Source organism: Prinia subflava, chromosome 16 (assembly GCF_021018805.1).
Source record: "Prinia subflava isolate CZ2003 ecotype Zambia chromosome 16, Cam_Psub_1.2, whole genome shotgun sequence".
Classification (NCBI taxonomy): Eukaryota; Metazoa; Chordata; class Aves; order Passeriformes; family Cisticolidae; genus Prinia; species Prinia subflava.
The window spans coordinates 1305104-1331855 of NC_086262.1; the positions used below are offsets into that span (position 1 = coordinate 1305104).

General features: G+C 42.0%; 1 protein-coding gene across 4 annotated transcripts; it reads left to right on the forward strand.

The window, feature by feature from the left end:
- On the forward strand, positions 1-25935 carry MATR3 (matrin 3). 4 transcript variants are annotated; one of them, XM_063413759.1, is made up of 15 exons: positions 146-269; positions 7976-9056; positions 13322-13383; positions 13956-13997; positions 14240-14343; positions 15489-15541; positions 16017-16142; positions 16731-16856; positions 17042-17212; positions 18449-18580; positions 19773-19816; positions 20279-20669; positions 22292-22685; positions 23276-23397; positions 24876-25935. In XM_063413759.1, exons 2-15 carry the CDS (start codon positions 8166-8168, stop codon positions 24924-24926), a joined length of 2709 nt encoding a protein of 902 aa, XP_063269829.1. In that variant the 5' UTR covers positions 146-269; positions 7976-8165; the 3' UTR covers positions 24927-25935. The 4 variants fall into 4 exon arrangements, with proteins under 4 accessions (XP_063269832.1, XP_063269829.1, XP_063269830.1 ...); XM_063413760.1 differs by lacking the exon at positions 146-269 and adding an exon at positions 309-628; XM_063413762.1 differs by lacking the exon at positions 7976-9056 and having other exon boundaries at positions 1-269.
- The last annotated feature ends 817 nt before the right edge of the window (positions 25936-26752 follow it).

The following is a 26752-nucleotide window of genomic DNA, read 5'->3' on the forward strand; positions in this document are numbered from 1 at the left end:
CAGAGGATATTCCGGATATCTCGAATACCCTGGATACCCCGGGCACGCCTCGCAGCGGCGCTGCCGGGGATGCCGCTCCCCGGAAGCGGCTGAGGGGAGCCGCGAACCCGCAGCCCCGGGCCGCGCACTCCTCCCGCCGGAGGGCGTGGCCGCCGCCGTGCCCCACCCCCCGCGCCTTCCCATGCTGCCCCGCGGGAGCGCGGACAATGAGCGGGGCGCGGGCGGCAGGCTGGCGGCGCGCGGTGCAGCGACGCTCTCGCGAGAGCAGGGTGAGCGGCCCCCACCTCTCGCGAGAGCCGTGCCGGCGGCGCCTCCTCCCCGTCCCCATCCCACACCCCACATCCCTCAGGGCGGGCGGGGCGCGCGGTCCCGGCCAGCGGCGGGAGCGGCGCGGACTCACCGGCGATACCGAAGCCCAGCGGGGCGGCCGCCGTCGGGCACGTGAGCGGGCAGGCAGCGGGCGGGCGTGCTCTCGCGAGCGCGGTGAGGCGCGCGCGGGACTCGCGCAGCCGCCTCAGTCCCTCTCTCCCTCCCTCGGTCCCGCCGTCCGTCCGTCCCCTTCCCCCGCCGCTGGCGCCGCACCGAGCGGGAGGCGCCGCCGCCGCGCTCCGTCCCCGCCGGACCGCAGGTAGGAGCGGCGCCGCGACCCCGGCCCGCCGCCATCTCGGGGTCCGTTGGCGGCCGCCCCGCCGTGAGGGGTGGGGGGCGAGGCGGGAGCGCGCGGCGCGGGCCGGCGAGCGGCGGTCACGCGCAGGCCCGGCCCGGCCGGTGCCGCGGGCCCCGGGGCGCCCCCGCCCGCCGCCAGCCGGAACTGCGGGCGCGCCGGGCCCGAACAAAGCCCCGACCCACCCCCCGCCGCCGGGCCCGGGGACAGCGGCTCCCGCTCGGCCCCTCGGCTCTGCAGTGGTGACCGAGCTCCAGCGCGCTTCCTGCGGCCTGGGGCTCTCCCCTGGGCCCTGCGCCAGCCGGGGCTTCGCAGGCGGCCTCGTTCCTCCCGCCTTCCTTAACTCTCTGACGGCCGTTAGAGTCCAAAACTGCTGGTATTGATGCCCATCTGGCCTTAAGAATTAATGAATTGAGTAACAAGAGTCCTGACAGTGCAGGCAGCCGTTTGACTCCTCTTTCTACTCAGTTTCACTTTCATATAATTCAGGCTGTGCTTACAAATCAAGCTGCGGGGCTGTTTTTTTTCCTTTCGGTGGTGGATTGATAATGTTGCGTTTCTTTAACGTACACACTCTGCTTCCAGAGTCAGAGTAATGAGATACAAAGTTCACCTATTCTGAAAACAAGAAGAAGTTGAAAAGAACTTTCTGGGGGCCTGTAAAACTGCTTTGTTCAATGATAAATGAGCCATTTACTGTTGAAAGAAAGCTGAACCATCCCTCAGATTCCAAAATGCGTGGCTGTTTTTCTTTCCACAATGCAGACCTTGGGGAAAAAAGTATCTAATAGTGGTTCAAACTGCTCAGCGATCTTTATTCTTTTTACTCAGCCTTAAATTCTTCAGGTTTTTGAACTGTAGGTGGTCCTGACTTCCTGCAGTCCGATAGGTAGGGAGCAGCTCTGGTCGAAAATGACAGTTTCTTAAAGCAGTCTGTGTAGTTTTCATGGGGAGAAGAAAAGGGTGCATTTTCAGAAGCTTCTTTACAAAGAATCTATTGATCCAGTGATTTAATATTCTCGTATTTTGAAACATGTTATTATTTTAAGTTTTCGATGTGCTAAAATGGTAAATTATTTTTGTAATCTGTAGTGGAACCTACATTTTTACTGTAGTTCCGAGAAATTAGTGAACTTTTGTCTTGACTTTTATCAAAAAAACTTCCCAAAATGATTCCTTACTGAATTCTGAGTGAGGATACTGGCACTCAGGCCTTGGCCGTGTTTGTGAAGTGATAAGTCAGTGTTTGTACTTCTGCATTGTGCACTTGGTGTTCCATACATCCTGCAACTAAATGATGGGAAAAGAACTCCAGAGAAATTTCCAAATGTGTCCTTAAATTTGTATATTTATGTTCCTAGAGATAAAAACTGAAAATCAATTAAGGAGGGGGGGGAGAAGAGTGAGTGGTTGGGGCTCCAGACTGAAGTTTCACACAGCTGTTAACGCTATAGCAACTTAGTTTATTCAGGACTGCACTTGAATAAAAGCACTCATTAATTTGGTGAGAAATGAGCAAAAGCTGTGTGCTACCCTTTGGTGCGGCTTGCGTGTCTCTGCTGAGCGATTTGGTGAATACGAAGGTATTTTGTAATGCTTGACAGGCTTCTGGGTGGCTCAGCAAATCTAGGGAGAAGCTGTTGCAAGCAGAGCTGCAATGAAATTATTTCCATTCAGTTTGTTAATTTATGAGTGGTTTTTTGTAGCCTCAGTGCTGCTTCCTTTCTTCATCAGCTTTCTGAATCAACAAGTCTTGAAAACAAAAACAAATACTTCACCATATTTTTGAACTAATTTAGTTTGTGAGTGTTTAAGTACCATATTATGCAGTCATAATTTCAACAAAAGGGTTTTTATTTTGAGCACTGAACCAGTGAAACAGTTTCTTGATTATTCTCTGCAGCTAGAACACTTCTTGCAACTTCAAGCAGGATTTCAGCTGGAAAAGAACAAGATTTTATCCCAGCCCTGGAAATGCCTGGAGGCAGACGAAACTTCGGTTTAACAGATCAGAACACAGAACTGTTCTGTGTGGGGGCTTTGTTTTTTTCTTTTTTAATGGTAAAATTTGGTGTGTGTTTTTGGCCTACTTTTTGTATGACCTGTTTATCAAATTGTCGTGATTTGTTCCGGGGTTGGTGTCAGTATTTTGGTGTCTGAGCAGCTGTTGGTCCCCACACGTGCTGGGAATGAAGGGGGATTGTGTCCCTGTTGTGCATGGGGACACAGTTGGGTTACTAGAGCTGCCCAATGAAATTCCACAGAGACTCTGGTTTTGGCAGAGCCCCTCTGTTGGTGGCTTCTGGAGCTTTTGGGAGCTGCAGGAACCTGTGTGCGTCTGTCTTACTGGAGAGTGGTGTCTCTGAAGGTCTCAGTAGGATTGAAAGGAGTAGAAGGGAATGGCTGGAAGCCATAGAGGTGTTTGTGGTGTGGTCACCACAGTGACAGCAGTTACCTGTCGTTTCTGGATGTTGCTTCTTTCCTTTTCCAAAAGTACGTGAGTTTTGCCTTTTTTCTCTACTGTTCCTTAAATCTTGTTTTTTTCCCCATTTCTGTTTCTGTAAAGGAATAAATGCACTTCTTAAATGAACCTCTTATAAAAGATGGCTGGTTGAATATATTAAATTATATAATGAGCAGAAATAGGAAACAAGCCTCTTTTATGTTCCTTTTTGTATTGAGATGTTGAAAACTTTAAGTCCTTTTAAGATTCTTGATTGCTAATTAAAATGGGCCATTTTAATTCCCCATTTGTAAATATGCCCGTTCAAATGTCACACTTCACTCTTCTCTGTTACAGTCACTTCAGCTCTCAGATTGTTTTGTGCTCCTCTGATCAAGGAAGTCCCTGGGATGAAGCTAAACATAATCCTAAGAACTGAAACTCATCCAGTTGTTGTGCCTGACACAGACTGGTTAATCTGTGCCCAGAAAAAGTGTGAGTCCAGTGTGCCAGGTGCTCCTGAAGTTTCTGAGGATGTGACCTTGGAGGTGGCTTGAACAAGACCAGTGCTTTTCTTTCCTGTGAAACAGCAATATTAAATAACCTCTCTAAGTATTGGGAGCTGAAATCTGCATTTCTTTAAAGCTGCTAGGCAATTCCTCCTATGCCTTTTCTGTATTGTCCAAAAGTTAATCCCTTGAATTTGAAATCCATTATACTTGGTCATTCAGCAGCTAGATAACATCTGCTTCTAATTTCCTTGCAAGTTTTTGGTTTTGCTACCATTAATTCTCAGAGCAGCATGGGGGGCTGCCTGTCCAAATTCCAGATCTTTTCCTCAATAACCCTTTCTCCATGATGTGCTGAAGCGATTTTTTCCAAGAAGCAGAAGAATTCTCCCATGGCAGAAAGGATTGCCACATCAAGTACCATGTGTAAGAGAGGAGGAGGAGGAGGAAGACCTATAGATATTTATCCAAAGAGCAAACTTCCAAAAACTTCTATGATACTTTTTTCCCAAGGATTTACAGTCTGCAAAAGCATTGTGTTCTTAGAAAATGAGGGTGTGCTTTTCAGCTGGTAGATAATTTCATGTTTTTACCATAACTGAATTGACTTGTTCTAATCCAAGGTGGTTTTAAGTGAAAGTGAAACTGACTAGAAAGTGAGAACAGTTATTTTTCATTTTTAAGACTTTTTTCTGTAAATAGTGGAAGAGGAATGGGTAAAAAATGAGCTGTTCTAAGAACAAGATAAACATTAAAATTATAGTAATTATGCATAGGTTTAAACCCCCTGAGTGGCAGAAGGAAGAGGGAGCTGGGGACTTAATTTTCAGCCTATTTGTGGTGTCACCCTAAAAGGTGACAAACTGAGGTTATTGCGTTCAGCATGGTCAACATATTCCAAGAATTCACTGAATCAAACTTCTCAGGTCAAACTTAATATTGGAGCAAGAGTTCTGTAAGCTTTATTGAAAAGATATGTTCAATTTTACACTAAGAGAAAAACCTTCTATAGGTGTTTGAAAATCAGCCTCATTTTGGGCTCTGGTAACAGTGTACTCTGTAGGATTCAAATTCCTTATTTTTGTTGTCTACCTTTATGGAAAACTCTTTTGCAACTTGTAGATACAAATTATTTTCATTGTCTGCTTTTGTCTGGAAATCTAATAACATTTTGACTTTCAACTTATTTCAAGATTGCTTGATATGTACTTTCAAATCTTAATATGGCCAAATTTCTGTCCACAGATCTTTAAAAAAGGTATATCTGAAATCCTGTCTGTTCCCAGCGTAGCTGAAATTACATGGAGAACAATTAGCATAACACTTTCAACTAACTCATGTCTGGCTCTGGGGGCAGCTCTGTTCAGTCCTGCCCCTCTTGTTGCTGTGACTCAGGTGATGGCACCCTCTCTCAAAGCTGACCCTGACAGGGAACCTGTCTCTAGCAGATACTGGCATGGAATCATCAGCACGGGCAGTGCTGCCTTAGGATCACGTTAAACCTGACCCTGTGGAAGTTAAACATCCTTCGGTGTGAGGGTAGGGCTCTTCCCCCACCTCTTTCTGTTGTCTTAAAGGATGGCCTTGGTTAGGAGTGGAGTGCAGCAGCCATTGCAATATCAGTGTTGTGATTATAAGTGGTTTTTTGAGGACATTCAAAGTTGGTAGTTTAAGTACTCAATACCTGATTGGGTGTAGGGCATTTCCTGACTAGCACCAAGTGCCCACATGTGCTGTGTCTTCATCACACACTTGTCTTACTGTCCCCCTTCATGCTTTTCCATAAGATTGTCCCTCCCTGTGTCTTTGTCTTGGTTTTTCTCCCATCTTTCCTATTTTCATTTTTCCCTGTGCCTCTTCCCTGGGTGTTTGCAGCTGCGGGAGCTGGGTGTGGCTCTGTAAAGCTCTGGTGTGGGTCCTGCAGCCCTGGTCCTACCAGGCCGGGGTGCTGTGGGGTTTGTTTCCTGCTAATCTCTGCAGCAGCACACAATGAGCTACCAGTTGACAGCTATGACAAGAGGATTAGGGAGCATTTGTTCAGATAAAGGGTGTTTTTGAAAAGTGGAGAACTTTCCTGATTTAGTGAAAACTTGAATAGTGTGGGTCCTTGCACTAACAGCAGGACACAGCAAGCCTGTCCTGACCACAGGGGTATCTGTGGAATCACTGCAGGGTCAGGCTCAGAAAGGCCTCTGGAATACCTGATTTTATGAAGAATCTAGTAAGTTCAGCTTCAAACCCTTCTGAAAGTGTGTGAATGAACTAGGAGGAAATTTAGGTGTGCAAATGGAAGGAGTAAGGATTAACTTGTAAAATTGTCACAAAAGTGCTTTGAAGAATACTGAATGAACGTAAGATAAAAGCATGGTACCCAGGTGAATATTAGAGTTCCTCTCTGAACTCAAAAGAGTCTTGATTTTTACAATATAGTTCTTCAATGCTTTCTGTTCGGGTGTCCTCTAGTGTAGCCCCTTTTTCTGGGACATCTCCCTTAGAATTTGCCTGGTATGCTCCCCCTGTGTTCTTCTGTTACTGTTTTCCTCTGAAGCTTTCTGCAGTGTTTTTCTGTCTTCTGCCTCAGAACTTTCAAACTTATTTTCATTCCCATGTTTCTCTATCTCTTACTCTTAACAATTGTCACAGTTAAGCTTTCTTTAAGTGACTCCAGCTTATGTGAATCGTAGCTGAAATGAGTTTAGGTGCATTGTTAGCAGTGTGTAGCAAATTGTATAAAGGATTTACTTTGCAAAGGTGGAGTTGTGTGAGTTATGTGTATTTTGTGTATTTTTCAGGGAATCCATTTTTTTACATAAATGCATAATTTTGTAACATGCTGCTACTGAGAAAGAAAACCCAAGTGGTTTTCAGCTTTGTGCACTGTTGGAACAGGCTGTGGATTGAGCAGGCAGTGGGGATAGAGACCTCTAACCTTGACCTTTTTCCTTCTGTTTCCAGTACAAGAGCCCTTGCCTTCTGCAGAGCTGGTCTCTTCGAGGAAAGTCCTGGCTTTCATTTTGTGCTTTCCATTCCTCCCCAGACGTACCTGTTCTCTTGGGAGCTGACTTCATTTGCAGCTGTGCAGTCTGTGCCTGTTTCTTTTCCAAGTGTTTCTGTGTTTGCTGTGCTCCTCAGTGGCAGTGCTGGAGAAGCAGAACTGCTCTGCCCACACTGGAAAGGGCTTTGCGGCATCGGGGACCCAAGATCAGATTATTCCTGCTGGAATATTTTCATGTGTTGAATTGCTTTAAACTTCATGTGTCTGTCCCAAGGCTGGAGGAGGACGGGGAAATGTATTACAGTTATTTCTGCTCTGCCCTAAAAGAACATTTTATGAAGTATATTCATTGCAGCATGCCATGGATATTGATAGACTGTTTAGTTAAAACTTCGTGTAAACGCAGTTGAACCAAATATTTGAGTGCTAGGTTGGTATTTTAGTGGGACACTAAACAGTCACCTCTCTCTTGTGAGCAGTGTTTTAGGATCTTTAACTCCCACAGGTGATCCTGGTGTCAGTGCCAGCCCCAGGCGGGCAGTGCTGCTGGGATGTGGTGCCATCTCCTGACTCACTGGGGTCTCTTCCTGCGGGAGCAGGGTTTTCCTTGGGTCTCCCATCCCAACACTAAGCCTGACCTTGTGTAGTTTGAGGTCTGAGAGTCCAGGCTGATGTCACAGCTGCCATGTAACAGAGTCAAGAATCCCTTCGGAAATGCTGTTAGCAGTGTAACTGCAATTGGAACAAGAGGTCTTGTTTACTTCCTGCAAAATGTAAAACTTGTTTTTCTTGTTCGCATCTATCTTCACATCAGTAATTGGAATTTTACTGCATAAAGACTGAATATTATGTTTGGTCTTATTTACAGATCTTATAGCAGAAACTTTTTGCCCAAACTTCAGTTACTTTTAACTTCCTTTCGTCCTGTTCTGTGGTGGTACAGGTTTCATTTTCAAATATGTGTTACATGCCAAAGTCATCTTGGATTCTATGGGCCTAAGTTTTTTGTGTTCTTCTCACACACACAGTACAGTAATGTAGGGTATGAACAAAGCCACTAACCAGAGATCATGGCTTACATGTCAGTAAACTCTATAGATGCTCTCAGACATCGCAAACTTCTGAAATTCACTTTCCTTCAGTGTGAAAGTAGCTTTTTGTGGAAGAGTAGTATGTGTAGGAAACACTACTGTATTTTTATCTGCAATAATATATGTAGGTTCTGGGTACCTCTTGAATCTGTTATGTGATAAAAGCCTTGTAAGATTGAGATCTTTAATGTTTTTTAGATCAACATGATGCATAAGTTTAAAACTGCATCTGTTTAAAGGGATTTATGACTAAAACTGCTTGTTTTTCTACAGAATTGTCTGGTGTTTCTCAGCTTGAAGAAGATCTGCAGTCATTATTGATCCTCTTTCTTGGCGTTACCGTTTTTGAAGTGAAGTTTGCCTAGCTTTCTAGTGTGAGCTCTCTTTGCAGCCATCTTAAAAAAAAACCTAAAACAAAAAGGATTTTTTTTGATCCGTAAAGTAGACGAGCTGTAGTTCTACAATGTCCAAGTCATTCCAGCAGTCATCTCTGAGTAGGGATTCACAAGGTCATGGGCGTGACCTCTCTGCAGGAATAGGCCTTCTTGCTGCTGCTACCCAGTCTTTAAATATGCCAGCATCTCTTGGAAGGATGAACCAGGGTACTGCACGCCTTGCTAGCTTAATGAATCTTGGAATGAGTTCTTCATTGAACCAACAAGGATCTCATAGTGCACTGTCTTCTGGTAGTACCTCTTCCCATAATTTGCAGTCTATATTTAACATTGGAAGTAGAGGTCCGCTCCCTTTGTCTTCTCAGCACCGTGGAGATGCAGACCAGGCCACAAACATTTTGGCCAGCTTTGGTCTGTCTGCTAGAGACTTAGATGAACTGAGTCGCTATCCCGAGGACAAGATCACTCCTGAAAACTTGCCTCAGATCCTTCTACAACTTAAAAGGAGGAGAGCTGAAGAAGGTTATGGTAGAGATGGCAGATCATCCACACGGGAACCACCATACAGAGTACCTAGGGATGATTGGGAAGAAAAAAGGCATTTTAGAAGAGATAGCTTTGATGATCGTGGTCCTAGTCTCAACCCAGTGGTTGACTATGACCATGGAAGTCGTTCTCAAGAATCTGGTTATTATGACAGAATGGATTATGAAGATGACAGATTGAGAGATGGAGAAAGGTGTAGGGATGAATCTTTTTATGGTGAGACTTCGCATAACTATCATAAATTTGACAGTGAGTATGACAGAATGGGTCGTGGTCCTGGTCCCGAGAGATCTCTCTTTGAGAAAAAGAGAGGTGCTCCTCCAAATAGCAATATTGAAGACTTCCATGGATTCTTACCGAAGGGTTATCCCCATCTGTGCTCTATATGTGATATGCCAGTTCATTCTAATAAGGTGAGTTACGCACCAGATACTTCTATTTTCCTTTACGTTGTAGTATCTGTTCTGTTTTTACCTATTTCTTTAATTATTTCTATGGCCTGGTTGCTTTTGAAATGATCTGAAAGTTGGTTTGAGAGTGAAAAAGGCACTTGGTTTATTTGCAAGGTAATTGTTGACAAACATTGTGAACCAGGGCTTTACATTAATGTATTTTATTTGCCCAGATTGCTTAACTTCCAGTCAAACAGCTATCATCTACTGGGATATCTTGTTTATATTTTACATCTACATGTTCTCTTAACCACAAACATCTGGCATTCAAGCAGTTTTGGGGTGGGTTTTGGTATTTTTTGTTGGTTTGGGATTTTTTTTGCAATGTATCTACTGTGCCATTCCGGAAGCTAGTTTCAGCTCTCCTCCACATCTGTCTTGATTGCTGATTTATATGTAGTTAAGATGCGTTCTTGCACAGTTCTGCTTTTTCCCTGTCCAGAGGGAAAGAGTTAATGTAGAGCCCTGGAACTTATTTGCAAAAGTAAAAATCACATTTTAGATTAGCTCATTCTTGCCTTTTTAATTTCACTTTAACACTCTATCTCATACTATGGCTGAAATTTGTCGTCATTTTTCTCCTTTTTTCACAACTTTCTTAGAACACTTCAGACTCACTTTTTATTGTCACATGTTGCATCTATCCCTGTAGACTCTCCGAGCAATCAGTCTGCTGTTGCAGTATCCTGCTCTGTGTTCCTAGTAGTGTTCTTTACTTGGCTCACGAGTAGAGTGGATCTTCGGGTGTGTTCGGTGATGTTGGGACTTCCCTCTTAGTTATCCACGCCTAGTGCAGCTCTGCGAAGGGAGCAGGTTACTCAGCACGATTCAGATGGTGTTTTCAGAGCCTTCTCACTTTCACCTTTTCCAATGTACTCATCTTGCTGATTTCCAGTATACTAGGCAATTTAATTGGCTAATACGGTGCCCCTCTTGTCACAATTAGTGGCTAATTAGCTTGAAGGCCTTCAATTGAAAACGTAATACGTGCTATTACTGTAAAATTGATACAATGTGGAATTGCTGTTACTAACCATTTCTTTACAGTTACCTCTCAAAAAGTGCTGTTCTGTACATCTGATCTTTTTGAAACACAAGAATTTATTCTGTCCCTGCAAGGAAAGGATCAAACCACTTCTAGAGCACATGCTGTATGGCTCCACCTGATCTGACAGTTTATGAACTTGTGTTGCTTTAATTACTTTTTATATAAAATACAGTAATCGAGGTTTCTTGTCTCTTGTATATGACGTTTATTTTCACTAAGTTTTAAGTGTTAACAGTTTAGCTGCCATGCTCAGTTCTGTAAAAGGACTTCATTTGGTTAGATTGAAAACATTAACTTCTGAGGCCCTTGAAGATGGCAACCAGTAATCCTGTAAGTAGGGGTCTTTTTAGCTCTTTATTTTAAAAGCTTGTGGCTCTTAGTGTGCTTTGGAGTGCAGATGTAATGAAAGGATATCCACATGGAAATACCTTTCCAGGTATGAGAAATACCAAATTCTTTTAACAGCATAACCTAAGTGGCTGACCTCTTCTGTAACATGTAAAACTTACTTTTTTTAGGAATATACTTTGACTTTAAAACTGCTAGTACGCAATAAAATATTTGTGATTGGATCATCTGGTTCTTATGACCCAAGTTGGGGCTTTATTTCTGATTTCAGAAATCATGTCACCACAAGAATTTTTCTCTTTCTCTTCTTCTTTCCTCTGCTTTGCATATCGAGCCATTATAGAATTCCTTATTTTGTGTCTCCTAGAAAATCAAATCAAGTAAAACATAACTTTTAAAGTAATCTAATTGGAACCAAAATTTATGGAAAGCAGAAAGGGAATGCTTTTCATAGCTGGGACTGTGTAAATTTATTACTGTAGTAACAAAATCTCGTTTTCCCCATATCCAAATAAAAATACCAGCAATTTAAAAAAGTGTTTGATCAAGTCATATATATTTTAAGTGCAAGCAAGGTGTTAAACATCCTTAGTGTAACTTAAATTGGCAGATTAATCTTTTGGTGTTTCTTTTTTTTATTTTAGTGATGTTCTTAATTGCTTCTTTAATTTGATGTCTGTATATTTTAAGACCAAGTTTATTTTCTGTCTGTGAAGTAAATTGTGCCCCAGTTACTTCAGGCATTTTGTCAATCCTGATCCCTTTATCAGGGAGTGAGGTGTTAGATGTGGAGGGAGAGTTTCTCTGCCAGAGACAAAGGCTGATGCAAGCCGAGCAGATGAATTTGGAGGTGAAACACTTGAACATCTCAGAGGAGAACCTGGCTGTGGCCCTGGGAGAGGGCTGCCTAAAATTAGGTGCTGGAGTGTGGCCTCGTTTTCTGAGGAACAGTGTGTCCTGAGGAACAGGGCTTGCATCGACCCAGCCAAAGGGGAATCTGGGTTTTTGAACACTTAGTTCAGGTTTTCTCTCGCTGAACTTGGGGCCTTTGTGTTAATGAGTTCCTGTAAATACAAATAACCTGGTGCCCCAAAACCCTGGGCACTTCCAAATGGGTGCAGGCAGCAAAGGGAATCCAGATTAAGAATTGTGTAAAAAGTTCATGTAGATGAGCTACCATTGTTCCCTGGGGGAGAAGAAAAATCTGAAGTTACAATCACATCCCCCTTTTTTGCCAGTTTAAAAGCATTTGGATGAGAGTTAAATCTCCTGAACTTTGCCTGTAGTTTGCAGATAACTTCTACATCAGTTTTGTGTTGAGACAGATTCAAAGCACCCCATGTGTGGCAGAACCAGCCGCTGAGGCTTTACTGACTGTGCCCTCAAATTTAGAGGGGTTTGGGGATTAAAGGACTATTTTCTAAAGTGTAACACTAACGCTTGTTAGCAAGTGTTGAACTGTAAAAACTTCATATTGAATGGTTTGTAGATTTTTTGTGGGTGTTTTTCATCCTAATTGCCAGCCTATTTTTAGTTGCAGAGCTTACATCTTCTGCAGTTAACAAGAAAAAGTGATGCTCTCATTTTACATCTTCATAAAAGGGATGACTTCATCTTGCTCCATGTCAGGAGCATCATGGAGTATTATTGTAGTGCTTTATGAGATCCTTTAAATCCAGATTTTTCTCCTTTGAAGGAAGTGCAGGATAGGCATTTAACATATGGAAACACTACGGTGAGCCTTGGGAATGACTGATTGTATCCAGGATGGCTGTAGTGTGGCAGAGACCAAAAATCTGGAAAGGTGAGGGATTTGGCAACAATCCTTTGTAGGTCCTGAGCAGAAACAGACATGAAGAAGAGCCACGTAGAGCAGTTGCCATTGCACTTTGTGTTCAGAGTTGAAAATGTGGCTGATAAGAAAAAACCTTCAGTTGGAGAAAACCTTCAGCCCCAAGGTTCTTGAATGACTCTCCACACTTTATCTCTGCTGGTCCCTTTTCTTCCTGAGGAGCAGAGTGAAGGTCAGGCTGTGGCTCCCAGATGTGCAGCAGCAAAACTCCAAAGCTTCTGACACTTCACAAATGTGAATAAAGCACAGACTTGTGCTCTTACTTGTAAGAATATAAATACACAGAGATCAGGCACTAAAATAAATAACTCCCTTGGTAGTTAAAACAGTGCAGAGAAAAAGTAGAAATGCCTCATTCCTTTCTAGTGCTAAAACCATAACCATGAGGAGTTTTACCTGGATGATTTGATTTAATTTCATTTTCTCCTTTGTACCAACTTGATTTAGATACGCTTTTTTCCTTTATTATTCCCCTCAAGTGGTCATGTATTTTATATTTCATCTGTATACTTCTAGTTTGTCCTAGCTATGCACTTAGATTTCTTTTAGTCTTTCCTTTCTGAATTCCGTGCAATTTCTTGGCCTCTTTATGGTTCTAAAAATTGGAGTGTTTACTTCATATTAATCTGTAGAAGTCTGAGGAATGAAGCAGAGTAGAGGAAATTCTCAAATGCCTGAAGACAAACAGCCTTCAGTTCCAAAGGCTGCCATGGCTCTCTGTGCCTGGGCTGGAGTTTTCCAGGGAGCTTTGCACTCTGAGGCAGGAGCAGCCCCATTCCCATCAGACCCCTTTTCAGCCAGGTTAGCAGGGAGGACGTAGGGCAGTGTCAGTGTCTCCTCAAAGCACTAAACAGATTCCATTCTCTATGGATGTGCAAAAGTGCAGCTTAGCAGAGAGGACACTGCGCTGTAGGCCGTGACTTTGTGGGCAGCACTCCCGTGTGGGGCTCTAATTGTGCCTTGTTTACTTTGCTGCAGGAGTGGAACCATCACATCAATGGAGCGACTCACAGCCGCCGCTGTCAGCTGCTGCTGGAAATGTATGAACTGGAAGTACAGTAACTGGGGAGGAGGGCTCAGCCTGGGCCAGCCAGCCTGGGACAGCACTCAGGCACAGCCTGGCGTTCTTGGGTGTCCTGTGCAGGGCCGGGAGTTGGACTGCATGATCCCTGTGGGTCCCTTCCAGCTCAAGATGTTCCCTGATTCTAAATAACTGTTGCACAAAGCAGGTTTAGAAAACATACTGTGCCTTGTAGGGAATAAAAACAACTTGGAGCATCTTCAGGACAATGAGCTTCATAGCTTAGGAATCCTACTGATGTATATGTAACAGCTGGAACTTAGCAGCTGGGAATCTGTTGTAATTATAGTTACTGATACCAACTTGTACATTTTGTTGTAAACCCAACAGTTCTGCAAACAGAGTAGGGAGTTTGTCCTGAGGAGCAGCATTTCTGTCAGTGCTGCTCCTGGCTCTGGCAGTGAGCCTGGAGTGTTGCCTGTGCTGCAGCTGTGTTACACCTCCAGGTATCACTGCCTGTGTGAGAAGTGTTACACAGCTAGAGGAGATCGCATTTTTCTTACATATTCTTTTAATTTTGTTTCTTTTAAGATACCCAGAATGGAATCCTGACAGTGATTCAGGGCATGGAATGTAAGTAGTAATTAATTTAGAAGTATTTATAATTGTTTATTTGAAGCAGAGGATGTTCCTAACATTTTATGTGAAAAAACATACTTTGGTTCAGGTGGATTCCTCCCTTTGTTTTCCAGCTGAAGGGCAGCAGTAAAAGTAGCCTGTCTGCATAGAAGCTCTGCAAAAATTGGGGTGTATTGTGAATGAAAGCTTCACAGTTTATTGGTTTAAAATGACAGAGTGGTTTTGCCTCTTTCTAGGGGCGATCCCTTTATGCTGCAGCAATCTACAAACCCTGCACCAGGAATTTTGGGACCACCACCACCTCCATTCCACCTTGGAGGACCTCCTGTTGGGCCCAGAGGTAACCTCAAAAGGCACCTACCTTCACCAGGCTTATTTTCTTGCTAGGTTTTTTGATTGAACTTTTTTTTTTTTTAAACTCTTGTTTTGTTACCAGCATTTTAAAACAACAAACGAAAATGCTTTTCTCAGCACTAGAACTAAAATACTTTGGCCAAGGAGGGACTAAAGACTGGTACTGAGTTCCCACACTTCACCTTTCTGCCAGCTGCCAACTCCCTGTGGCTGGTGATTTTTAACTGAGGTTAATCTACTTGTGTAGATGTTGGATTTTTTTTTTTTCTCCATGTGGGAGGTTTTTGTATCTTCTGAGTAGCTACACGTTGGTGGAATTTTCTGGGTGAAACTTGTAAGAATTCAGTGTCCTAAATGTTTTCCCTCCTTTTTTTATTCTTAAGTGAATTTGAGAAATAAATTGGAGTAGCAAGTGGGAAGATAGGATGCAAGCCTTCTTTCTCTCAGGAAAAGAGGCTAAGAGTCAGATTCTTGACTGATGCTCTTACTTCCTTCCTTTTAGATAGTTGAAATGACTAAAAGAGCAAAACTAATTAATTTACCTGGATATCCTGACAGAGTACAAGTATATTAGACACTTTTTAGATGATAGATACATTCATGCCTAATTACATTAAAATAGCACTGTTAATTTTTCAAAATATCTCAGATTTAGCTGTAGGCCAAACTATTTGAAAGGGGATTTTGTTTGTGGTTGGGTTTTTTTGTTGTTTGATTGTTTTTAATGGGTGTTGTGATGGAATTGATGATGTTTTAGAACCTAAAGCCTCAGTTATATAAAAAGAGTGTCTTAGATAAAGAAATCTCACATCCTTTGTGTACAGAGATGTTTCCTTTTATTTTAAACAGGAGGGGGTTTTTTTTCCAGTGGACTGTACTTAACTCTCTGCTGTTCCTGAACAGCAATAAATGCAGCTCTTTCTCTAATATTAGAGTGAAGAGAAGGAGCAGGAATGAGGACCCCAAGTTACAAGAGCTCTGAAATAAATAAGAAACCTTTACAGAGTGCAATTAAACAATTAGTTTTTAGAACTTGATCTCAGTCTGGTATTGACATATCTTTTAAGAACTTGTGGTGAGACATGTCTCACAGGTTGGACTAAGCTTGTTCATTCTTTTAATTTCTTAAAGGAGCTGGAAATGGAAATATGCAAGGACCCAGACACATGCAGAAGGGCAGAGTGGTTAGTATTGAAATTTGGGGATTTTTTAACTCATTTTTGTTGTATAATTTTTCTGTGCTTTTTTAAGGTGTGGGTTTTGTTCGGTTTTTTTAATGAATTGATTGTCTTTAGAAGTGAGATTGTAGAATTTGTGTGGAAGTTCTGAAGCTTTGGCATGAGATTGGAAGTTCATTTTGTCAAGTACCCTACAAAATATTTATTCCAATCCTCTACAGAACTTCTTTAGACATTCCCTTTCTGATGAAGCTGCAGGATGTGAACTTCAGGAAAGGCAGCTTTGGCATCTTGCTCTGGAAATCCGTAGAAATTCTGCGCCTTTTCTGGATGCATCTCGTTTTGGTCACTAGTGAGGATAGATACAAAAACATGTTAAGACTTCGAACAGTTACACCAGTAGAGCAGAGCCTTGGCCAACTTGAGGTTTGCTGGTGCACAGGTTTTTTCATGCTACTTGTGTGTGCTTTGTGTTCAACAGGAAACAAGCAGAGTTGTGCACATCATGGATTTCCAGAGGGGAAAGAACCTGAGGTATCAGCTGCTTCAGCTCGTTGAACCCTTTGGGATAATCACAAATCACCTGATTCTAAACAAAATTAATGAGGTAGGATTGGGTCCAGGGCACTGCTGGTGGGGCTGACTGGTGTCTCTGGTGGGCTCCCTGTCACTGTCTGAGCTTTGTTTTTGGAAAAGGACGTGCTCAGCCACATCTGTGGTCAGGGTCATGTGGGAAAGGAGAAATGCTTTCCAGAAATGCTGCACTATGGCATTTTCACTTAAATATTGAAAAATCCTCCTGCTTGGTTGTTCATTGCTTTCTTTACAACACCGCATTCTGCTCTCGTTTTAAAACTACCTGAAAACTTACTTGGTCTTAGTTTGTATTATGGAATATGTCTTAATTTGAAGTGTGAAAAAAACAATACCATGGAAGAGGGAAAAGCAGGAAGCAATTGAATGTTTTGAATCCAAATCTAGGTGGAATGTAAACAAACAAAATAGTTCTGTTTGTGCACCTAAATAAAGTATCTGCAAATCGTGCCAAGTTCTGCAGGTCAGTTCATGTAACCAAAAGGAAAAGTTCATTTCTGATACACTTACTTTTAAAAGAAAGCATGGAAGCGCTTGAAAATTTGAAAAAAAAGTAGACTCCTGAAAGAGCAGCACTTAATTTGATTTTGTATGATTTCAGGCATTTATTGAAATGTCAACCACTGAAGATGCCCAGGCTGCAGTCGAATATTATTCGACAACACCTGCCCTGGTGTTTGGTAAACCAGTCAGAGTCCACTTGTCTCAGAAATACAAGAGAATAAAGGTAAAACACTTCTGCTTTTTTTAGCATTACCTTGTTTTAATCTGGGGCAGTATGTGTTAGGAGGCTGCTGCATTTAAGTTATTCCTAATTTCTGTACTTTTCAGTGCATCAAATTAATCAAGAGTCAGTCACCCATGTATATTTTTTATATAGATCTTAAAAATGTCTTTCCCTTTTAATCTCAGAAACCTGAGGGTAAACCTGACCAAAAGACTGAGCCACCAAAACCAGAACTTGGTCGTGTGATCCACCTGAGCAACTTGCCCCACTCGGGCTACTCTGACAATGCTGTGCTCAAACTGGCTGAGCCCTACGGGAAGATCAAGAACTACATCCTCATGAGAATGAAAAGCCAGGTGACTGCAGGGGAACACCCCTGGGGAGGACTTGAACGGGGTTTTAACTGGGAAGAAATTACACCTTCAGCTGGGGCATGTGCAGACTCTCTGCTCTGGCTTAGGTTTGGAAATGACCCAGGGTCTGTCTAGGTGGGGCTTTGCTTTGGAGCTTCTTGTGAAATGTCCCTGGAGTATGAGCTGCTTTAAAAACAGAAAAAAGGTATTTTAGCATGGAGGCTTAATTATCTGATTATGCAGATTTTGTGGAGCCTTGAGACTGTTTTTTTAGGGCTGAAAAACCATTACCTATAAAACATGAACAAATATATTCCACTGTTACATGTTTCTTTTATTTACTCTTTATTTTTCATTCTTTAAAACTAAACAAAAGCAGTCCTGCTGTATTTTTCTAGCTTGGAAATGAAAGGTTTAAAAACAGACCATTGCATTTGTGTAGTGAAATACTTTGGATGTGCATGGACATGATTTCTATAAATATACAGGAGTTTAAACTATTTAGTTCTGATTTTTTTTAAGCTTTACTGTCCCAGTTCATTGCTCCCTTGAGTAAAATAGGAAGTTGCAGTGCTTTTTCAAAGAGATGAGTGCCTGAATCCCCTAATGTCACACTTGAGAAGTGAAAAATGACTAGACTCTTGCATGACCCGTAGGAAGTCCTCCCTGACCTTATTTCACTTGGAAAACAAAATCCCTTTGCTGTCTAAGTTGGCTGCTGAAACAGCTTTCAGTTTTTTGGCAAGGATACTCCAACCCAGATGTGTTTGCTTAACACAGCCTTAGCATGCCTTAGGTTTGTTCCCAAGAGGATCTCCTCACAAAGCTGGAGGAGCAGCAGTTGCTGCCTTTCTGTTTTAGGCTTCTCTCAAAAAACAAAAATAAAATACTGAGGTAGTGTCACAGCTCCCCTGAAATTCCCGGGTATGTAAGCACTAAATAAGAATCTCATTGTCCTGATGCTTTTTTATTTAAATCATATTTTACGTTATGATGACTTTTTTGGCAGATTATTTAAATGCATGTTTAATTTCAGAACTGTCTCTGGGACAGATGTCCTGAATTGAAAAGCTGGGGTTTGTGGAGCACTTAGTTCAATGTTTGGTGAGGATGGATGTAATTGAACCTCATGATTTTGTTTTAGTATTTGGAAATGCTTTGTTTTAAGTTAAATAACTTTGCCTGGAAGAGTGTTGTGTGTTTCAGAGTCCTTTTTAATGTGTGCTTTAATCTTTTCAGGCCTTTATTGAGATGGAGACCAGAGAAGATGCTTTGGCCATGGTTGAGCATTGTGCCAACAAAGCGCTTTGGTTCCAAGGCAGATGCGTGAAAGTGGATTTATCTGAAAAGTACAAGAAACTGGTGTTAAGGGTAAGGAATGGTTCCACTTTCTTGACTGTAGTCGAAGATGCAAAGGGCAGCCATTGCTTATTGAAAACTCAGTGTTGCATGTAAAATTGAACAGTTGGCTTTACTGTTTTCTGGCTTCTCAAGTGCAGTTACTTGGCACAAGTGTGGTATTATGAGGATGAGTTAAAGGATATTCCTTTCAGATTAAACAAAACCCAAACAGTTACTATAATTCAGATTTTAGAGTAAATGATGTAGATTTTAATTAAAATTACTCCACTTTGAACATTCTCTAATGGAATCCTTTTTTTCTTCCTTTTTGAAAATGAAGAAGGTTTGTGAAAACTTTAAAATATATCAGAACTGCACCTCTGCCTGTTCAGCTCATATGGAGGAAGGAAAGGTTGACTGAAGGGGTTTTTTTACATAACACCAGGGTAATATTCATGAAATTGTAGGTGTTTCTTCATCAGACTGGGACAGTAGGTAGAAAACTGAGATGAGCCTGGCTGACCAGAGCATGGTACTGGATAATGCCAAGGTTGTGGGTTCAGCCTTTTGGAATCATTCACTGAAGAGCTGGACTTGATCCTTATGGGCCCCTTCCAATTCAGAATATTCTGTGATAATAATAAAGTTGTGTGTTAATAAAAGTAGGAGAAACACGAACTGTCTGGCTGTATTCTAGAAACATTAGCTTTGTTGTGGAGCATGAAGAAATGTTACTGCACATGGTAGTGCAGCAAAATGAGCACTTAGTGATAATTTCAATAGATTTCCTTGTTAGTGCCTACAAGTGACATTTCCTGTTCAGTAATTCATAAACAGGTAAAGTGGTGGGAGTCCTGCTAAAGGTTTTCCACTAACGACAGGGAGAAAAGCACAGCTTAGGACTGATCCGTGCCACTGCCTGTACTGCATGCTATTGGTTCATAAACAAACCAGGAATTGTATGTGAATTTTCTGGAGCAGGATATCCCATTTGTTTTGTATTGAATAATTACTGTGAATAAAGGCAGGGGATCTCTAGGTTGGTCAGATCCTGTCTGACATGAAATAAAGGTTTACTGATCGGCTGGTGGGTGGCATGGGCAGAGTTCCTGGTGGTTGATGTAGCACTTGGCTGGGTTGGATGCTGCTCTGAATTCATGCTGCAGCAGTTCTGTAACTCATAGTCTGCTGTGACTCACAGATTTTTTAAATTTTATTTTAGATTCCAAACAAAGGAGTTGAACTGCTGAAAAAGGATAAAACCAGGTAATTTCCCATTGTTAAAGCATGATGTTGTTTAAAAGAAATATGAAAATACCTTTTTCAGAGTATAGAAACAATACAAAAGAGTCAGGCAAGCTTTGAGATCAAATGGTTGGTGGTTGTGCCCAGAGATGAACTGTTTCAAATACACTACCTACCCTCTTCCTTTAATGATGACTTCACAGGCTCATCAGGAAATTCTTTGCAGTTCCTAATTAGCCTTGTCTTCCTGCAATTTAAGCCCACAAGCAGTTGTCCTGTCTTGTAAGGATGATTTCTCCTTGGAGCAGCCTTTTGTATGTTTAAAGAATGATGGCCTTCAGGGTTTCCTTTCCCTCAGCCTTCCATTTTCTGAACTGAAACACAATAGTTTCCAGGCTTGTCTAAAGAAATAGGAACTTTTTTTTTAGTAATTTCTGGGCTCTTTCCAGTTTTACAGGCAGCAATGTTCTTTGTTCTTTACAGAAAGAGAACATATTCCCCAGACAGCAAAGATTCTCCCAGTGATAAGAAGTCCAAAACAGAACCTGCTCAGAAACCTGAAAGTGGCAATGCAGAAGAAAAAGTTAAAGAGGAGAAACAGGAGGATGCTGCTGAGCCTTCAGGTGCCAAAAGTGGGGAACAGGCAGAGCAAGACGAGCCCAGTTTACTCCTGGAGTCTGAAGATGAGCTGCTGGTGGATGAGGAGGAAGCAGCTGCACTGTTAGAAAGTGGCAGCTCAGCAGGAGAGGATGCAGATGTTGCCAATTTAGCTGATGTGGCTACTGAGGAAAAAAAGGACACACCTGATGATGCAACTGTAAAAACTGAGGGGAATGTTGCAGCCACTCCAGCAGCCAAGAAAAAGCTTAAAAAGGTAACTCACACAGTGAAGTGCTGAGTGGGGGAAGCCCAGTCTAACTTAGGTAGCACACTATGTACATTCTGTTGCAGACCTTCTTTGGTGGGTCTTTAAAACACCTGTCTGTAGAGGAACAGGTGTTAAAGCCCTGTGAAGAAAATGGAAGATCTCACTGGATGTAACTTGTGCATGGATTCAGTTATAAATCCCTGGTTCTGTTTGACAGAAGCCTTTAACTTGTGGGCCTCTGCCCTTGTTGCTTGCTGGGGATTTGCTTGCTTTTCCCTTCACCCTTTTCTTTGACTAATACTTAGCCAGGAACTGTGTTCTCCTGAGAAGTTTCTCAGAGAACTGTCTGTAGATACCCTTTAGCCCAGAAACGATGTTCAAAAAATAATGTACTGGGGACTTGAGGCTAATCTGGGCTTGGGCAGAACTGGATGTACAGCTACACCTTACACTGAGAGGCAGGCAGGGACATCTGTAGTTAGCCAGGGCCCCTTTCCCACTGGAGGAAGAAAAGAATTGGTTTCAAGGTGTTTTCAGTCACAGGCTGTTTGCTCTGCATTCCCTTTCTCTCACAACATCATCCCACAGTCTTGTGGGTTTTATGTCCTACCTGCTTTGTTAATCATACTCAGTTCTCTGGAGTAGTGTGCAAAGTTTTAGTAATTTGTTGACTTGGAATGTTCTTTTGCAAGAAAGGTATGTTCCTAATTAATGAATTAGATGTGCATGGATCTCAGTTTCAGAGGATCTTTGTCAGGAACCTGGTTAATGGTGCTGCCATGGATAATGGCCATGCAAATGGCATTTCCTAGTTTTCTTCGTGTTCCTTATTAGTATGTGAACATTGGGTATGATAAACTCCTTCAGACCCAAACTTCATTCACAAACTGCTTCATCCCAAACTACATTCACAAAGCTAATGCTGCCTCAGTCCTGCTCACAGTTGCTGTTGAGTATGTGGAATAGTGATATCTCCATATCAGCAGGAACATTTCCAAAAATTCAAAATTTAGACAATCCCTCTTCTAATGAAACCTGGATTTTCAGAGGCCTTCACAGTTTGGGTAGTTCCTAGGTTTGGGTTTGTTTGTGTTTTAGTGGTTGTTTTAATGTGAATGCTCTAAGCTTTCTGCTGGTTGAAAACAGCACTTAATTATTTTTAATGAACTTTCATACCATTAGTTACAGATGACTGGGAACAGAGTAGTTCTGGTAAGGTTTTACCTTCTATTCAGGCCATGAATTCAAGGATCTTACAGGACTTTCAAATAGAAACAAAATTTGTGCACTCCAAAATTACTTTCACTTAAGGTACTCATGTTAAAAGAACTTTCAGCTTGAGAATTTTAAGTGGTTTTGGCTGCGTTCTCAAATTGAAATCATGTTGCTACGGTGAAACAGTGACCACTCCTGATGCAAAAAAAAACCAAAAACAAACCAAACATTGTGAAAGAGAATCCTTGATTGTGGGGCAGTGGAGTACAAAAAGAGCTGGTTAAACCTCGAGTAACAGTTTGAGTGAGCGAGGCAGCTCTTTAGGAGGAGTTTGGAGAGGATTCTGTTGTGGAGCTCAGGAGGGTGTGAGGGGAGCGCCCCGGCTGAGCTGACAGGGCCTGTTCTCCCCGCAGCGCTACGTGGGCGGCTTCCCGCGCAGCATGGAGGGCTTTGTCACCCTGGACGAGGTGGGCGACGAGGAGGACTCCGACCACCAGAAGCTCCGCAAGTCGGGGCTGGCAGCCAAGGCTGCGGGCAAGAGCGAGGACAGCCTGGCAGAGATCAAGGTGGACAAGATTGAGGAGCCAGAGCAGGAGAGTGAAACATTAGAAAATGGAACGAAAAGCGAAGAGAATGCCAAGGCTGAAAGTGTTGAAGCTTCTGATGCTGCAACAACACAGGATACTGAGAAAAGCGCCCAGGAAAACACAGACCCCCAGGGCGAGCAGGAAACAAAGAGTGTCCAGGAAAAGCCTCTTGTCCCAGATGAGTTTAGGATTGGGCCATACCAGCCAAACATGCCTGTTGGTAAGGCTCTTTCTGTTTCTTTTCCAAAATGTCTCTGTGCATCGCAGTAGCATTTCTCATTTCATCTGACTTTTATTTTTGGCAATACATTGCCCCATAGCCTTTCATTTTAGGGCTTCTCCCTCCTCCCCCTTCTTCACTCCTGCCCTAATCCGAGTATTTTCTTCCTTTTTTCTTTATTTTCATAGTGTTTCTCATAACCCTTTCCTTAGGCAGAAATTGAAAGAGGTATCTTTTAGCAACACAAACTCAATTGCTAGCACAAAGCCCAGCAGTCGTAGTGCAGAATCATATTAAATACTCCAAAACTGATCACAAAACATATTGTGACTTCTTGAAGGAACCAATAAAATGGACCCTAAATCTGAAAGGTTGATTTTTAAATTTAAAAAAAAAAAAAAAAGCCTGCACATATTTAGTTACTACTAGGCCCCTGCTTGACTAAACTAAACCAGAGACTTTTAAGGATAAAGCAGCTTTTAATGTAAAGTGAATTATGGTTTTAAGATTTAGCTGAAATGACATTTGACATTAAAAGAAATGATGTAGAGTAGATCTCTTAGTTTATTTTGTGGTGTTTACTCCTCTAGGTGTGAATTATGTGGTACCCAAAACAGGGTTTTATTGCAAATTGTGTTCCCTGTTCTACACAAATGAAGATGTTGCAAAAAAGACCCATTGCAGCAGCCTTCCTCATTATCAAAAGTTGAAGGTAAGGCAAAAACTTGTTCATTTTAAATGGCTTGATTCTTTCTGGGGAATAGAGCTCAACTAGGCTGGACTGAGAATAAAAATATTTTCAGGCAGTGGAAATTGGCTTACTCTATAACTTTTAACTCTAGGTAGACCTCTCCAAAACTTTGCCTTGTGAAGATAATATACAGAATACGCAGTTTAAAGAGGGGCTCCAGCATTGTTTTATCTTGTAAATTTGGATTAAAGAGGGAACTCCAATTGGAATAAGGCCAGGCTTAGAAGTAGCGATGCAGAGTAAATACAGAGAGCCCAGATCCCTTCTAGTTGTCCCTTTGAGAGTGTTTTCAACCAGTCAACACAGCTTAAGATGAAATTTTTATATGTTTAAAACAACAAAAACCTTTGCAACTTCTGATTTTGTGAGCACTTTTTCCATTTTTTAACTGGATGAGGTATCACATGATTGCATGGCATGAATGACAGTGCTGCTGCTGTAAACTCATACTGTGAGCTGCAAACATCACCTCCAGGAAAGGCCAATCCCAGAGGAATTCTGATAGTCCTGCGGTGTCACATTAATGCATTTCAGGGCAGTTGATCCCTGAGCTGAGAGCAAACCCCAGAGGCTCCACAGAGAAGGAGACTTTGGCACCTCATAATTCAAACATTTGCCTTCCTGCAGTAACAGGGAACCCCTAAATAAACAGAGGGCCCAGGAAGGCAGATGGCACAAAAATTGTCACCAAACAACACTGTAAAGGAGTAGATCAGAAAATCAGTTCCCATGCAGGATCTTGTAGGAAGAAAATCCACCTCATCCATCACCATAGTGTTTTTTCTTTTTTTTTTTTCCATTGAGGTACCTGCTTATGGGACATTAAAGCCTTGGTGTAAAAAGGGAAGGGGGGGAATGATGCCAATTTGTGAGCTTTATTACTTGAATGAAACATGATTTGCTTTGCTTTTTCCATGGCAGAAATAATCAGTGAGCTGCTTATTGGTGATTGTGACAGTGGTGGGGTTTGGAGTTGGGGAGTCTGGGGGCGGGGGGGAATTGCAGCTTCTGTTTCACAGTGGCACTTGTGGAGCTGGGAGTTTCCTCTGCTTGGAGAGCAGGATAAATTAAACAGGTGAATTGATGTTGCTACCAAATGTCATCACAGTGGTTCCAAATTCCTTAAACTTCCAAATTAACCCTTCTCCAGGGAGGGGAGATATTGTGTCCCCACCTCTGTAGAGGGCAGGTTCCACCCAGGTAAGTGGCACAATCACGTCACAAGTCCATGACAGAAGGGGAAGGAATTCCCTTGGCTGGCCAAGGAGAGCTCTACTCCAGGGCAGGGAGAAGTGCATCCTTGTTAGATATGACCTTTGCAATTGCAATTAATGTTCACAGATTTTAGACTTGGAAATTGGATTTATGTTTTTGTTCTTTATATTGTGACTGTGAGACTCTTTAAATATATTCCCAATATTACTGCTTTCTTTCAACAGAAAATTCTGGATAAAATGGCAGAAGACTACAGGCAAAAGAAAGAAGCTTAAAAAGAAGGAAGGATGTAAGGAAAACGTGGCTTTGTTTTTAATGTTGATCTTTTTTAAAAGCAGTATGTAGTAGATGGAAATACTGTATTCTTTTTCGTTTTAGTGAAATACAGTAGGCATTATAGGTCTGTTCATGTGTTAAATGTTGTAGCAAAAAGCATATGCAGTTAAGTTAATGACAACAATTTGTTCTTAATGTGAGAATAGCAACAACTTTTCATTTTGACACTTCAAGCTATTGCAGAAAACAAATCTTGCACCCTTGTGGAAAGCTCATCTATGAGAAGAAAACTGCGTTTAAATGAAACTTACTACTTTGAAGCTTCAGAAACTGTCTTTCAATTACATTCTGAATAAAAAATGAAAAGTAATACTGTATTTTTATTTTATCTAGAACATTCCGTATTTTGGTCTGAGCCTAGCAGCTATTTAATTTTGAGTGTAAGGCTGTCATTGCATTTCACTTCGGAAAAGTCTTTAAATGTAAGTTGCATTTTTAAATGTTGAATTGCAGTTTCTTTTAATGTCACTGCTGTTATCTATAGCAAATAGGAAAATTAGTGATTAGTCAGCTTTACCACTTTGTGATTTTTTTTCCTAAGCTCTTGATAGACTCTCAGCTATTCCGTGTATTTTTAGTGAGAAGTAAATGCCCATTCTCTGACCAGTATTATTTCCTCGAGCTCTTCCTGCTTTTACTTGAATCTTGTCGCTGTGGTACATCTCTGGTATATCAAAAGCAGCACTGGAGTCCTGAAAGGGACAAAGGTATCTTTATATTCTCCACATGGAAGTTTTCATACCTGCATTTTAACATCACTTTTTTTGTTAAAACCTGGTTTTGTCAAGACTCTTTAGAACTGTGCTCTTAATGTACCTGCACATGTGAGATGTGAACAGGAATTTGCATGTGTAACTTGTGTTTATCTGTAGTTTTTGTTATTTACTGCTTATTTGTGACTTCAGGTTACTAAAATGATTCCCAATAAACAAAGCTAGGCCACAGTGATTTGTTATAGATGTTTGGCATGTTAACCAGTGTGTCTGCTGAACTCTTTATCCTGTGTCACATCACCACACCAAAACTTGAGCTCTCTTTTTAAAATGCGCATGTTTTTAACACCTGTGCTTCAGCAGCTTCCTGCATAACTCTTCTTTCTCTTCCCTAAACCTTCTTGCATTTCCAAACAAATTAAAGTATCACTTGTAAAACCCTGGTAGGTATATTCTGCTGACACGTTTATTTCTGGAATTTTGGAGTGTTCTCATCAAAGCTGAAGCCATATCCCATTCATGCAGATAAAATAGACTGGGACCAGTTCTTCCAGCCTGAGCCTCCACCAGTGAGGATTTGGGGCTTGGAAGGGATTTGGGATGCAGAGGAGGCTGAGTGTTGATGAAGTTATGTCGTTTGTTAAGCAGACACACCCAGCAGACACAGGATAGTGTGTTACGTGCAAGTCAAGCCTCGAGAACTTGTTTTTCCAGCTGTGACTTTGTATTGCACCCTCACCCACCGGGATACAGTCCCTCACAGAGTTTGAACCACCTCCAGCAAGGGCAGCAGGTTCTGTGGGGCCCCTGGAGAGGGGAGAAGTGCTGAGGAGCAGCTCCAGTGCAGGGTTTGTTTAAATAGCAGATCCAAATTAAAGTCTTACCATACAGTGACTCATTGCTGTACAGAGAGCAGTTACTGCTCTGTACACGACTCTCATTAGTGTGTAAAGTGGTGTTTGGGTTTGTAGGAAATGGATTAAATGTCAGGCACTGATAGAATCTTAAAGCTGTCTGAGGCCCCTGAAAGAAATCACAGGCACTGGCAGCCC

Coding starts and splice junctions, on each gene's coding strand:
- MATR3 (XM_063413759.1), top strand. CDS start 8,166: ATGTCCAAGTCATTCCAGCAGTCATCTCTGAGTAGGGATTCACAAGGT. Junction 13,384..13,955: donor TGTCAGCTGCTGCTGGAAAT/GTATGAACTGGA, acceptor GTTTCTTTTAAG/ATACCCAGAATGGAATCCTG. Junction 22,686..23,275: donor CCAGCCAAACATGCCTGTTG/GTAAGGCTCTTT, acceptor TTACTCCTCTAG/GTGTGAATTATGTGGTACCC.